Source organism: Tupaia chinensis, unplaced genomic scaffold, assembly GCF_000334495.1.
Source record: "Tupaia chinensis unplaced genomic scaffold, TupChi_1.0 Scaffold000212_1, whole genome shotgun sequence".
Classification (NCBI taxonomy): Eukaryota; Metazoa; Chordata; class Mammalia; order Scandentia; family Tupaiidae; genus Tupaia; species Tupaia belangeri.
In genome coordinates, this window is record NW_006159687.1 from 576,002 (window position 1) to 591,248 (window position 15,247).

The 15,247-nt window shown below is 38.2% G+C and overlaps 1 protein-coding gene across 3 annotated transcripts in view; it reads left to right on the plus strand.

The window, feature by feature from the left end:
* Nucleotides 1-15,247, plus strand: part of FXR1 (FMR1 autosomal homolog 1) — a 52,027-nt gene that overhangs the window by 12,953 nt on the left and 23,827 nt on the right. For all 3 annotated transcript variants that reach the window (XM_006147373.3, XM_006147374.3, XM_006147375.3), the window contains exons 3-9: nucleotides 2,784-2,855; nucleotides 3,499-3,647; nucleotides 3,877-3,970; nucleotides 4,971-5,087; nucleotides 6,973-7,143; nucleotides 10,266-10,344; nucleotides 13,916-14,025. In XM_006147373.3, the coding sequence (XP_006147435.1) occupies nucleotides 2,841-2,855; nucleotides 3,499-3,647; nucleotides 3,877-3,970; nucleotides 4,971-5,087; nucleotides 6,973-7,143; nucleotides 10,266-10,344; nucleotides 13,916-14,025 (735 nt within the window). In that variant the 5' untranslated portion in view covers nucleotides 2,784-2,840. The remainder of the gene's footprint in view (nucleotides 1-2,783; nucleotides 2,856-3,498; nucleotides 3,648-3,876; nucleotides 3,971-4,970; nucleotides 5,088-6,972; nucleotides 7,144-10,265; nucleotides 10,345-13,915; nucleotides 14,026-15,247) is intronic.

Here is a 15,247-nt window from a genome sequence, read left to right on the forward strand (position 1 = left end):
GACAGACAGAGAGAGACAGAGACAGAAAGCGAGAAATCACCCCCCAGGGGGGATGGCCACGCCGCAGTCCCTTCTCCTCCATTCTCCTCTCGGGATCTTGGGCACGCACGCACACGTGCCTGGCATGAGTTTTAAGCCACCGGGTCCGGGACGCGAACCGCGGTCGACTACGTGGGAGTCCACCGACATAGCCATTACACTAACTGCTGGTCCCAATGATTCTTTAAAAACAAAATTTTTTGGTTTCCTTTGAAAGATCTAAAAGATTGAAAGTCATAAAGTAATAATCTTTTTGAAAAGTTAGAACTCATATAAAAGAAGCTAAAATTGGGCTAGCCTGTGGCAGGATGGTTACTGCAGCTGGATCCTTCAAGGCCATTCTGGTTCAAGACCAGACTCACAGCTCAAACCTGGACCCAGTGGCTTGAAAAACACACCAGGCAAATATGCATTTCCCAAATCCCTAAAGGAAGAGAGAGGGAGGAGAAGGGATGCCTCATAACCATTCCCCACATTCTCATTTTGCCTGCCTTTCTGTCTCTCTTTGGTGAGTGCACATGCCCTTTGTCAGAATTTTTTAAAAAGAAGCTAAAATTGACTCTACCATCCCCTGATTGTGTGTTGGCCTTTCTAGTATTTTTTTCTACCTTTTTAAAATCATGGTGTATGGTAAAGTTCATCATTGTGTTTTGGCTTACTCATTTACAATTCTAGTATTACTGTCACTTCTAAGATTTTTCTCAAATCATCTTGATGGGTGTTTCAGATTTTCCAAAACTATTTGCCTACTTGTAGTTCATATGTATTTTCTAGGTGATTGATAACATCCACTAATAGGTTTCCCTGGCCACCACTGCAAGGGCAGTCTCATTTTCTGTAGTGAAGATTTTTGTGGAATGCTTCTCAGTGTATTGAAAATATCTTAAGTATGCTTTCTGTATCATGAGAAAGTTCCCATGTCAATCTTTTCTAACCTATTTACAAATGTAAAGAGTGTAAGATTTATTTTTTGTAGATTTCCCAAGATATTTATGTACTTTGCTAGATAGAAGAAATGTGTGTGGTTTTTTTTGTTGTTCAGGTAAACAGTTTTAGCCCATTTGAAGACATGTAATTTAGCAAGTGATCATATTGTTGAAAAGAATTTTCAGACTAAGTTTTTTACTTTTTGAAAACTGTTTTTTATGAAAGAGAAAGAGTGTTAGGGAGCTAAGTGCATGAATGTATGTGCAAGAGCATGGAAGGAAGAGTAGGGAGAAGGGGATGGCATTTTTGATAGCATCTAATGTTGGAATCTTTTGTCCCAGCCTCCCAATTAGGTAGAATTGCAGGTATGTGCCACCACGCCCAGCATGTTCAGGTTCGTATAAGATCTGAACTTGGGTGTCTCATGTGGCCACAGTCTCCCTCCTTGGTCCCCTACCTACCTGTGTTCTGTGATTGTGACACAGGAACGGGGTGTGGGGTGGGGTGATCTAGTCTACACTTGCAATGAGACTCAGGTTCTTTTTTTTTTTTTTTTTTGAGAGATTTTCACTGTAGGGCGCGTGCGCTCCCCAGACCGCCAGAGAGATAGAGACAGAAAGCGAGAAATCACCCCCCAGGGGGGATGGTCACGCCGCAATCCCCTCTCCTCCATTCTCTTCTCGGGATCTTGGGCACGCACGCACACGCGCCCGGCGTGAGTTTTTTAAGCCACCAGGTCCGGGACACGAACCGTGGTCGACTTCGTGGGAATCCAGCGACATAGCCATTACGCTAACTGCTGGTTCCCGAGACTCAGGTTCTTGTCCCACCCACAGGAAGAATTGAGAGTCATGGACACAGCAGGTGTAGCAAATTGGGGAGTTGATTAAAGGAGAGGGAAGGAAAAACAGAGCTCCCAAGAAGGGAGGGAACAGGAAAAATGGTTTGTCAAGGAAGAACTGTGGCAAGGGGTTTTTATGTGGATGAGGAAGAGCTTTGTCTGGACCTTGGGTTCTAGGTCGGGCTTGTGCATTCCTGTCTTGGTAGGGAGGGACATGTGCTGGATGGATCCAGTTATTTTCCTAACTTAGGTGTGCGTTCCAGGGTCTAGAGAGTCTTTGTCTAGAAGCTTTGAGCCATGAAAACCATTATCTTACTTTCTTCCTGGAATGTGGTAGGACATGGAAAAAGCCTTTGTTTTAGGTCTAGGTCATATTGCCTAGGTTAGTCACTGAGCCATCACTGGCTCCATCTCAGAACTTAGCCATTTTTTGACTCCATCTTGGGCCCATACCTTAACTATATTTTTAGGGTCCCTGTCTCCTACCTCAATTGGACCATGAAAAAACAGTTCTTAGATTTGACGAACTTTGTTTTGTGAGGACAATTTCTGTAATGTTTATGTGTAGTAAACCTTCATTAATTGGTGATTTGATTTTCAAGAAGTTAAATTGTCCAAAAAGTAATCCATTTTATTTTTTTAAAATATTTTATTTAGCTTTATTAATATTATTATTACTATTATTATTTTTAATTTGACCAGGGAGAGAGAGAGAGAATGAAAAAGCAAGCCACTGGGTCCAGGACTTGACCCATAGTTGGCCGTGTGAGAATCCACCACCTGCTGGCCCCATCAATTTTATTTTTTAAGTAGTAAAATTTAAGAATACACAGAACTTGCATTGATCTATATACTAATTTCAGTAACAACATTATTGATTCTAGAGTTTAATGGGATTTAACATTTATTACAAGTCATTGTTTACAGTGTTGAAATCTTTTGAAATGAATGAATAAAGTCATTTTTTCCCTATCAGGTATATTCAAGAGCAAATGACCAGGAACCATGTGGATGGTGGTTGGCTAAAGTTCGGATGATGAAAGGAGAAGTAAGTGATCTTGATGATACTTGCTTTGTCCTAGTTTCCTTGTAAATACATTAGCCCCTGGTTTTTGTAAGATATTACTTCAACTCAAGTTTTGTTTCTAAAACTCTTACCTAAGAAATAGTTGATCAGGGAACCAGCAGTTAGCGTAATGGCTATGTCGCTGGACTCCCGCGTGGCTTAAAACTCACGCCGGGCACGTGTGCGTGCGTGCCCAAGATCCCGAGAGGAGAATGGAGGAGAAGGGATTGCGGCGTGACCATCCCCCCGGGGGGTGATTTCTCGCTTTCTGTCTCTATGTCTCTCTCTGTCTGTCTGGCGAGCGCACGCGCCCTACAGTGAAAATCTCTCCCAAAAAAAAAAAAAGAAATAGTTGATCAAAAATTTAAAACATTGATTATATTGGTAGTTTCTTTGTGTTTTGTGTTGGCAAAAACTAAAGCTGTTCTCCAGAGGTCCTGCTTATAAGAACCTCTAATCTGCCAATAGTTTAGGAAAATCAAATCAATGTGTGCTTAGTATTTATGCTTCCTGGGGGAGGGTTTACTGGTTAAGCTAAGCCAGGTAATTAAAACTTCATTTAAAGTGTCCCCCCCCCCTTTTTTTTGTTCAAATGGAATTTTTAAAGCATTTTGATGTCTTTTAGTTTTACGTCATTGAATATGCTGCTTGTGATGCCACTTACAATGAAATAGTCACATTTGAGCGACTTCGACCTGTCAATCAAAATAAAACTGTCAAAAAAAATACCTTCTTTAAATGCACAGTGGATGTTCCTGAGGATTTGAGAGAGGCGTGAGTAATTTTGTTTACTATTGAAGTGGTTTGTAAATTAAGAGGATTTTTTTCAGTGCTACAAAACAATCTTTTTTCCCCAAACACCCAATCAAAACCTTCTGATAGAAAATCTTTTTAATAAAGGTTTTAATGGGTGATGTAAAAATGAAATACTGCATTTGCATTATGACTCCTTTCTAAATTTAGTCTATTATTGAAGTCTTACATGTGATGAATTTTTTTCTAGGTGTGCTAATGAAAATGCACATAAAGATTTTAAGAAAGCAGTAGGAGCATGCAGAATTTTTTACCACCCAGAAACTACACAGCTAATGATACTGGTAAGATATGCGGTATTTTAAGGTAGCTAATTAGCAAGTATTGCACAGATTTTATACTTAGATACTTCAAAAAATAAAAGCACAGTAAGCTTAGTGGAATATTTATTAATATGGTGGAGAAAAAAATTTTTGTAATTATAAAACAATGTAAGTCTAATGTAAATTGAATTAACATGATTATTGTAAGTCGAAAATGTATTTATTATACCTGATCTACCGAACATCAGTGTTTAGTCTAGCCAACCTTAAATGTGCTTTTAATCACTTAACAGTAGCCTACAATTAGGTGGAATCCCCTAACATAAAACCCTGTTTTATAACAGAATATCAAATATATCATATACTTTACTAACTACTGAAAGTGAAAACAGAATGGTTGTATGGATAAATTATGGTATCTACTGAGTGCTTTTTGCCTTCAAACCATCGTAAATTTAAAAAAATTAACAAATTGAACCATACTAAGTTGAGAACTGTACTTTTGATTTCTTCTTCAATGAGAAAAATAAAATGACTAATATGACATACTTAACATTATAAATTGTTAACATATGGGATCCTGGATTCCTCTACCTCCACATGATCTTACAGTTCCAAATAACAGGAAATTCAGAAAGGAAGTAATGATTACTCAGGTGGGGAAGGAGTTTTAGGCAAAGGGGGAAGTGTAGTAGATGAGGATCAAGGAAAGCATCATCTAGAAGAATGTATTTGTTTGGTCAGCAGGTGGCATGATGGTTAAGGCTCTGGACTCACATGGCCGACCCTGGTTCAGTTCCTGGACCTGGCAGCTTGAAAATCACATCGGACATGTGTGCCTAGAATCCTGAAAGGAGAAGGGATTGTGGCATGCCATCCCCTCTAGGGGATGACTTTTTACTTTCCCTCCCTCTCTTTTCAGTGAGTGCACATACCCTATGACAGAAACCTTAAGAAAAAAAGTGTTTGTGTTATTTTGGAAAAAATTATATTTTTGAGTGTTTAACATATTTTTCTGTAGTCTGCCAGTGAAGCAACTGTGAAGAGAGTAAATATTTTAAGTGACATGCATTTGCGAAGTATTCGTACGAAGTTGATGCTTATGTCCAGAAATGAAGAAGCCACTAAGCATTTAGAAGTAAGTGGTTTACTTACTAAATGTATTTTGTATGTCTCATTTAGTTTTTTAGAGTTTGTTTCATGAGAGGAAGGGACAGAAAGAGAAAGAAAAAAAGCACCCTTAACCAGGTCTCTGGATGTGGACCTCCTCTGTTCTCCCTAGCCAGCAAAGATCATGGGCATGCTTAGTATACAGGTCAGCCAGGAGCCCTACTCGCAATCTTGCCTATGGATCCAGCATTGCTGTGAGCAGTGTTTTACAGTCATGCCAGTGAGTCAGCCCTCCTCCCCCTTTTAAGTTTTCTTAGCGAGAGAGAGAGAGAGAGAGAGAGATTGATTGATTGATTGATTGATTGATTGATTGAGCATCCCTGACCTCTGCCAGCCTGGACCATGGACACTTGCATGCTTGGTGTACTCAGGGAGGTCTCTGGGCTAGAACTGGCAACTTTTCCAGTCTGCCTCATAGTGTGTTGGGTTTCACCATTGTGCCATTGATTAACCTGTCCTCCAACTACTTATTTTGTAGGTATAGTCTTTAGTCTCCTACCCTGGCTCAAAATTACTTTTCTTTGGGTTGGCCTTGTAGCCTAGTGGTCAGAGGAGCTAGAGCATACATGACTGACTGTGGTTTGAATCCTGCCCCAGTGAGTTGAAAAACACTCCAGGCACACAGATATGCATGCCTGCACCAAATTCCAACAGGATGGAGAAATGGAAGAAAAGAGATTATAGCATGATCACAACCCATTGGGAAGTACTTCCTCTCTCTCTCTCTCTCTCCTTCCCTCTCTCCCTCTTTCTGGCAAGCACATGCACCCTCTGCCAGATTAAAAAATAACAAAAAGTTACCTATTAGACCTTAGGACCTGCTTTGTGCCACTGTCTAGAGTTACTGTGTCCTTAGAAAAACTGCTTTTCTATTTTTACTTTTATCCAGCATAGCCTTTATTTACTAAAAATGCACAAAACATGGAATGTATCCTTTTAACCATTTGTTAGTGTGTACTTTAGTAGTGTTAAGTGTAGTTACATTGCTGGCAAACCAATCTCAAGAATTTTTTGTCTTGCAAAACTGGGACTCTGTACCCTTTAAACAATTCTCATTTCTGCTGCTATTGAAGTGCCTGGCAACCAGTATTCTCCTTTCTGTTTCTGTAAATTTTACTACTCAAGATACCTTATGGGGTCTGGCAGGTGGCATAGTGGTTATGGATGCTGGACTCTCACATCGCCCACCATGGTTTGAGTCCCAGACCTGGTGTCTTGCTTTCTCGCTCTCTCGCTCACTCTGTCCCTCTCTGGTCAAATTAAAATAAATAAATAAATATACAAATAAATAAAGTTTAGAAATAGAAAAAGATACCTTATGTAAGTGGAGTTGTATAATATTAGTCTCTGCGTGTGTGTACACACACGTGCACATGCCAGAGGGCACATGTGCTTCCTGGAGAGAGGAGAAATCACTGCCACAGGGAATGGTCATGCTGCAGTCTCATCTCCTCTGTTTCTTCCCTCTAGGATTTTGGGCATACTTGTACACGTACCCAGCATGGTTTTTAAGCTGCTGGATTTGGAACTCTTTAACCATACAATTTACCGTGTGAAATCCAGCCACTTAACCACCATGCCATGGGCTGGCCCTGTAGTAGTTTATTTCAGTTAGTGCGATAATCACCAAGTTTCATCTGTGTCATGGCATATGTGAGAATTGCATTCTTTTTTAACGCTATATATATTGCATTATGTGCGTATGCCATGGTTTTTTTGTTCCCTGGTTGATGGACATTTGAATTATTTCTACCTCTTGCCTCATGTGAATAATGTTACCGTGAACGTAAGTGTATAGAAAATTCCTTTGTTATACTCCTTTATAATAAATTCCAATTTCTCTCCTTTACTAGTGCACGAAACAACTTGCAGCAGCTTTTCATGAGGAATTTGTTGTGAGAGAAGATTTAATGGGCCTGGCAATAGGAACACATGGTAGTAACATACAGCAAGCAAGGAAGGTTCCTGGAGTTACTGCGATTGAGCTCGATGAAGATACTGGGACATTTAGAATCTATGGAGAGGTAACCTATTGTCTGTGCTGCCTTAGCTAACATTAACCATCTATCATTTGACCATACTTTAACAGGAATTTAAGTTTTTCAGTGAAATACCTCTGAAATAGAATTGGTTCATTTGAATCAATCTACCTGCTAATCATTACTTACAAAATAAATTGAATTTGATTTGTGTTGGGGGAATGGAAGGTTGACTGAATAATGTGTAATGTTTTCAGAAGTTCCTTAACTGATTCTGAATTAATTCTGTTTTGTGCCCATTACAAATAATTTACCCATGTATTATTTGTGTGCTTAGTATGTGTCAAGTACCGGCAATAGTATATAGTATATAATAGAATACCTTTTATAGAACTCTAATTTGGGTAACACTTCATTAATAGTTAACTTGTAACATTTACAGGGATAGGAAATAAATAAATATTTTTTAAGGAGGTTTTTGCTTTAGGGCACATATGATTGCCAGAGAGAGACAGTGAGAGGGAAAGTAAGAAATTACCCCCAAAGGGGGATGGCCATGCCACAGGCCCTTCTCCTCCCTTCTCCCGGGATCTTGGGCACATATGCACATGTGTCTGGTGTGTTTCAAGCTACCTCCAGTACTTGAACTATGGTTGGCTATTGACATAACTGCTACGCTATCTGCTGACCTAGTAAATTATTTTTATAAATATAATACAGATTTTTATTAGACTGTCTTTCAAATGAGAGTAAATGGATTTTTTTTTTTTAATGATATTTTAAGTTTTACATGTATGGCTGTCATGAAATATAGATTCATACAGTAAATGGGACTAGAAGCTTTATTTTTTTATTTCTAAAAACTTTAAAAGTAGGTAGTATGTGAAAGTAATTGATGATAGCCATTGGAGCCATACTGTATGAGTAACAGTATTATGTATATGTATATTATAGTAGTTATACTTTGTGAATTAAAAATGTTTTTTAAAGTATTTTTTGTATATAGCATACATTGTAACCATATAATAAATTCATGCTATGTTTATAAAAGAATATTAAAAGTTAAAATAGCTATTAATTGAGAAATATAGAATTACTTTAAAAGACCCCCTTCTAATCCTTTAAGATTATATTCATAATTAGAAAATAAGAGTTTCAGTATTTTTTTTTTTAAGTGAGTTAATTTTATTTATTATCATTATTGCTTTTTAATTTGATATTGTGGTTCACCAGAGACAGAGAGAGAGAGAAAGTGAGAAGCTGCCAGATTGGGGATTCGAACTGCACTTAGCCATGTGGGAGTCCAACACTCCAACCAGACCACCTGCTGGCTGGCCACAAATTTTGGTGATCTTATCAGTAGGAATATATATATTTTTGATTTTTTTGTACTTTCAGAGATTTTTGCTCTAGGGCATGTGTACCCACCAGAGATGGAAGAACAGAAAGCAAAAAAATTCCCTCCTCGAGGGATGGCCACACCACAATCCCTTCTCTGCCATTCTCCTTTCAGGATTTTGGGCACACACACATACCTGCCTGGTGTGAGTTTTAAGCCACCATCCAGGACTCAACCCATGGCCAACTACATGGGAGTCCAGCAATGTAACCATTACACTATCTGCTGGTCCCCAGTAGGAATATTTTAAAAATATCTCTGTAGAAACAACTTTTAAAATTAATTCTGATGTTGAAAATATATAAAACAATGCATACAGTTCAGAGAATCTATATAATTAATGTTTTTAACATTTGCCTGGAGAAATAAAGAATGGGAATATGGACAAGTGTATTAAAGATAAGTTAAGGTTTACCTACCTACTCAATAGCTGTAAAAATATAAGTGACAGAATCTGCACCTGATTTTCTCAGTAGCTTAAAAAGGGACCTTAAGAATGCCTGACATTTTTGGGACTAGCCCTGTGTTCTTGTCATTAAGGGAATCAGATCACATATGCTGACTCTCTGGTTTGAATCTGCGTGCATTCTCCAAATTCCTACAGAGTGGGAGAATGGTGGAGAAGGGACAGTGTGACTATGTCCCTTTAGAGGATGCTCTTTTCCTCTCTCCTCCTTTCTCTGGCAAGCACTGTTGCCCTCTGGCAAATTAAAAAATCACATATTTTTGTTTCTTGTTTTTGTTTTACTTTATTCATGATAGAGTGAATGGGAGAAAGAGCTTGGTCACGCTGATCACCTCCCACCAGTCTGTTAGATCTTGAACACTTGGCTTGTGTTCCTGGCGTGTTTCTGGTTGACTGGGGATTCAGATTGCATTCACCATGTGGTGATCCTGCTTCTCTTAAGCAGGGCATTACCACTGTATCACAGTCGGCTCCATTATTTGTTTTTTGTTTTTTCTTTCTTTTTTTTTCTTTTTTTTTTTTCTGGTATAGAGTGCATGCGCTTGCCAGAAAGACAGACAGAAAGCGAGAAATCACCCCCCAGGGGTGATTGCCACGCCACAATCCCTTCTCCTTCATTCTCCTCTCGGGATCTTGGGCATGTACACAAACGTGCCCAGCGTGAGTTTAAGCCACTGGGTCCGGGACTCGAACCACAATCGACTATGTGGGAGTCCAGCGACATGGCTATTATGCTAACTGCTGGTCCCCCATTGTTTGGTTTTAATAGTACTGACAGTTTCTGCATTTGTTTTTCTCCTTAGCCTTTTTTAAAAATTATTTCATTTTATTTATTTTTTTTTTGAGAGGTTTTTCACTATAGGGCATGTGCACTCACCAGACAGACAGAGAGAGACATAGAGACAGAAAGTGAGAAATCGCCCCCAAGGGGGGATGGTCACGCCGCAATCCCTTCTCCATTCTCCTCTCAGGATCTTGGGCACACACGCACACGCGCCCAGCGTGAGTTTTAAGCCACCGGGTCCGGGACGCGAACTGCGGTTGACTACGTGGGAGTCCAGTGACATAGCCATTACGCTAACTGTTGGTTCCCCCCCTTAGCCTTTTAATGATTACTTTTTTAAGAAACTGAATGAATTGCTTATCTTGAAATGACTCTCCATTGGGCTGGTTAGAATCCTAGCAAAGCATAATTCAGAATTTTCTCTTTTCCCATATTTTTGTTTTCGATTGTGAGTTGCTTCAGGACTGAAATGGTTTCATGTTTATTTTTCTCTTCCCTCCTCCCCTCCCCATTTACAGAGTGCTGATGCTGTAAAAAAGGCTAGAGGTTTCTTGGAATTTGTGGAGGATTTTATTCAGGTTCCTAGGAATCTTGTTGGTAGGTACTAACTATCAAGTATTAAATAAATAAAATGTTACTTGGTTTTATGTATTGACTTACATGAAAATAAGACTACTTATAGTTATGTAGAGTATTTAGATAGTAATACTTTAATTTTTGGGGGGTGAGATGATAGTATGTGACTTATACCTTTTATTGTCATGTATTAGAAAGTGTTAACATTGTCATATATTCTGTACAGGGTGATCCACTAAAGATCAATAATTTTTGTAACAGTTGGCCATTTCAGTTTTTTTTTTTTTTTTAAGCCTTCTCATTTCTTGGGTTCTTTCCTATTATTTTTATTCCTTTAATGTCTTTCTTATCATTCATATATCCATCAAAATTGTGATAGTACTTTACGAGAAGGTGTTTGTGATAATTTTTTTCTTTTGTTTAGTGCAGAAGAAAAAGTAACAGTGGACTAACAATAGGGTAATAGACTTCTACACAGTAGGCCCTGAATAAATAATAATTGGTTGTTGCAAAGGCATAGAATAAGGTAAGAAGTTGTGGGGAGGAGAGAAGGCTGGTGATAATGATATGAGGGGAGGCTTCACTATTAAGTGCTTGACACCATTAATGAAAACTTTTGTACCCGTGGGTTATAAGTGACAAGAACTTACAGCTGTTTAATTAATATGCCCTATATCTGTGTGTTTCTTAAGTGGTAGTGGAGACAAATTGGAAGACTTCAGTTTTGTATTAAGTACTCAGTGATTATCCTAAAAATTGAATATAAAAGCATCAATTTAATGTAGTGGAATTTACTGGGAAGGGAATAAGTTTTTGTTTCCTATCGACTGTTACTAATTTTTTGACCTTGTGTAAGTAGTTTTAACCCTTTAGGCTTCACTTATGTATAAGGCTACCCTTTCTACCTTTAGGAAGCAACTTCTTAGCTTAGTTGTATACTGCCAGTCATGTAAGTTCTACTTTATCAGTTCTTGGTATACTGTCATTCATGGTAGGCTGAACTAGAGAGAGAGTTGAGGTATTGAAATTGGATATAAGTTTGAACAATTTTATGTAATTTTTATGAACATTGTTAAGATACAAAATGTTATCAGGTATTTGTTTTCAGATGAAATCACCTTTGAAAATAACGCTGCTTTTGAACGTGGTCCTCCTTTTTTGATTTGTTTAAATTGTAAATTGTTGACATATGTCAGCACTAGCATTGCGCTAGTTGCTGTACAGCACATAATTTAACTTTTGTGAAGATGATTTGGTGGTGAGTTTGTGAAGAGGATTAGGTTTTTTCTATACAGGTAGCTGGTTTTACAGAGTTAGTGGTAGTGTTAATTGCGAGTAAAAATTCCCTGTTATTTCAGAAGTAAAGGAACTTGATATATTTATAGTTCTGTGATTTTTGTTGTCTTTTTTTCTCTGTCCTGTGTTAGTTGGACTTTGTGATGTGGGTTGTGTGCTTTTTAGGAAGTTCACATTAGCAGCATCTTGCATGTTGGTGGACTAACTCATGAGTAGTATGACAATTTCTATTGGTTGTCATGTGTAATCATTGTATTTCCCTCCAAAATGTTCCACGAGCGAAGCAATCTTTTGAACATTAGTGCACACTTAGTCCAAATGAAAGAAAAAGAGGACTGAGGAATAAAAAGGGAATGAGGACCACTTGGTGAGTAAGTTCCAGAAAGGATGATGTTACACAGTTTGAGTTTGAAGAGTGCTAGTATTTGACTATTCCCACCTCTCCCAAATCACGGGAAAAAATATTGTTTGACCATTGGTTTGAAAAGTGAATCAAAATTTTCACCTCCTGGATGCCTTCCTTAATCAGTTCTCTGCTCTGTCCCTTCAGCATTTATACTCACTACTCAGTTTATACTACAAGTATGTTTTAATTTGTTAATATGCTCTGGAATTTATGGAAGTATTAAATTACGTGCTGATGCTCTCCCGTGAGACTAAATAAAACTTGCAGGTAGGTCCCTGTCAAGGACCTCAGAAGGGTGATGGAAGTTCGTTCACTCACCATTGATGTAGTTGACAAGAAGGAAGTGGCAAAGATTCTGGGGGGAAGGGATTGTGATATATCAACCTAAATTTTGTTCTTTGAAAAGACATTTGCTTATTTTTAGGGATGAAGTTGCTGCTTAAGCTTCACTGTATTAACAATGGAGGTTGGTTTTATTGCTCATCCTAGGGCTGCTCAGAGAAGACATGCAACATGTGAATTCCTTGATCTCTTTATTTTACCTAGTTAATGTTTATTTACTTGTTCAGTTGCCACTGCTTTTAAATGTAAGGTTATTAACAGGGAAAGTGGTCTAGAGTAGGACTGTAAGAGTGAGAAAATCTCATTACAGTGCTTTTGCTGTATTGACCAATTTAGGTTATTCCATTCTTCCTTTATTCATTCTTTAATGTTAACTGTTCTTTCAAGCATGCAGTAGGAAAAACTTGCATTTTAACCCTTTTCAACTAAAGTTAAACTTTTGTGACAATGGTTTCCTAAAAAAATTAAGGTGATGTGCACTTGCTAACAGTTGTGTTATTAGCTTTGTAAGGGATGTATGTGTTCCATACAGTGAAGATTATCTGAATATTTACTTCTGTTCCTAGCTGACACTATGCAGTGTTACTTTGTTATTTTGCATGAGTATGTTAAACTTTATAACTAGATAATTAAATAATTGGGAGAAGACTGTCTTCACCACCTCCCCGTTGATTATTTCTTGAATGATTGATACTCAACTGCAGATTGACAAACTAAGTGTAGAGAAGGAAAATAATCAGAATTTTTTTTTCATTTCATACCTCACAAGACAGTGAGCACATCACAAATCTATGATGTACCTGTATAAAACTGTGAATTACTTTAAAAACTAGCGTGAAATGTAATCCTTGTTAAATGTAACCATTTTATTTACTGTAGAGATTATCCATTCTAAGACTACCTTCAGGTCACAGATCTCTCTCTCCCCACCCTTTTGTTTTTGTTTTTAAATTTTATGGATTCAGTTTTACCAGAGATAGAGAGAGAGAGAGGAGGATGAGAAAGCAAGCTGCCAGGTCCAGGACTTGAACTGCAGTTGGCTATGTGGAAGTCCAGTGCCCCAACCACCATACCACCAGCTGGTCCCACAGATCTCTTTTGGACAAGCAGAAACTTAAAAACAAGATTGATGAATTTGTTACTTGCGTGGATATCATATATAATAAATTGATATGATTAACTCCAGATTAAAGTAGTATTCTCTCTCTCATGTATATATTCAAGGTTTTTTAACTGGGTTAAAGTTGATATTTTAAAAATAAGAGGGTGATAGAGAACGTACTAAAAATGTTTGGACTAAAAATGTCTTGTACGTGAACAGCGTTCTTGATCTTAGATTAAAAAACCTTTGATATGTTCAAGAAAAGGAGTCAAACCAAGGGTAAAATTCTTGGCTAGCCTTTAGGGTGAGTTAATTGAAAGTAAAATGATAGAAGTTTGCTTGGTGTTTGTAATTTCATAGCAAATGATAAATTATTTGGGTTGGTTTCAAAACAGTTCTAGAATTGGTTTTTAATTTTTCATTATATTTGTTTTCTGTTACTAAAGGAAAAGTAATTGGAAAAAATGGCAAAGTTATTCAAGAAATAGTGGACAAATCTGGTGTGGTTCGGGTGCGAATTGAAGGAGACAATGAAAATAAATTACCTAGAGAAGATGTAAGTATTTAAATGTAATTTATATTTGCCTATTTTTCTTGCCTATTTGCCTGTTTTGTTCTTGGCAGATGATAATATCTTGCTTTGTATTTTGGAAATAATTTCAGAAATAAATCTATTGATCTAGTTATACTTTGATATAGTGGGGTTTTCTTTGCCTCTTTTTTGTTTTGTTGTTGTTGTTTTTAAATTGCCAGAGGGCAGTATGCATTTGGTAAGGAGTGATAGATAGTCCAGCCTCCCCCTGGTGGGGTGATTTCTTCCTTTCTCACTATGTCTGTCTCTCTGGTGAGCACACAACATCCTAAGGGGGGGGGGACTTCTTTTTTTTGGAGAGGTTTTTGCTATAGGACGCGTGTGCTCACCAGAAAGAGAGAGAGAGACAGCGAGAAATCACCCCCTCAGGGGAGATGGCCATGTTGTGATCCCTTCTCCTCCGTTCTCCTCTCGGGATCTTGGGCACGCATGCACATGTGTCTGGCGTGAGTTTAAGTCACCAGGTCCGGGACTCGAACCGTGGTCGACTACATGGGAGTCCAGTGATATAGTCATTACTGCTGGTCCCACAAAAAAAACTCTTAAAAAATAAATGAAAGGAGTGACCTAGAGGGAGAGTGATAAAGCGTCCCCTCAGTGGGCATGGTTATTCTACAGTCCTTTCTCCGTTCTGATAGAATTTAAGTCAAGCAGGATATGACTATTTTAACCCCTAAACTGTAGGGTCAGCCCTTTTTCTTATTTTTTACATTTTTTTAAGAATATTTTACACTTATAATATTATAATATTGCATATAACAGTTCTTTTTTTATTCTTAGACTATAAAGCTGTAGAATTTAGTGTGTTCAACAAAATAGTTTAGTATAAAGGAATTCCTTTTTTTTTTTGGAGAGGTTTTTGCTATAGGGCGCGTGTGCTCGCCAGACAGAGAGAAACAGAGAAACAGAAAGCAAGAAATCACCCCCCCCTCCCCCAGGGGGAATGGCCATGCTGCAATCCCTTCTCCTCTCGGGATCTTGGGCAGGCACGCACACGCGCCCAGCATGAGTTTTAAACCACTGGGTCCAGGATGCGAACTGCGGTCGACTACGTGGGAGTCCAGCGGCATAGCCATTACTCTAACTGCTGGTCCCTATAAAGGAATTCTTGATCACGCTGTCTCTGACTTTATAGAATCTTAAAGAATTGTTCACCTTTTAACAGAAATTCCTTTAATCTTATATA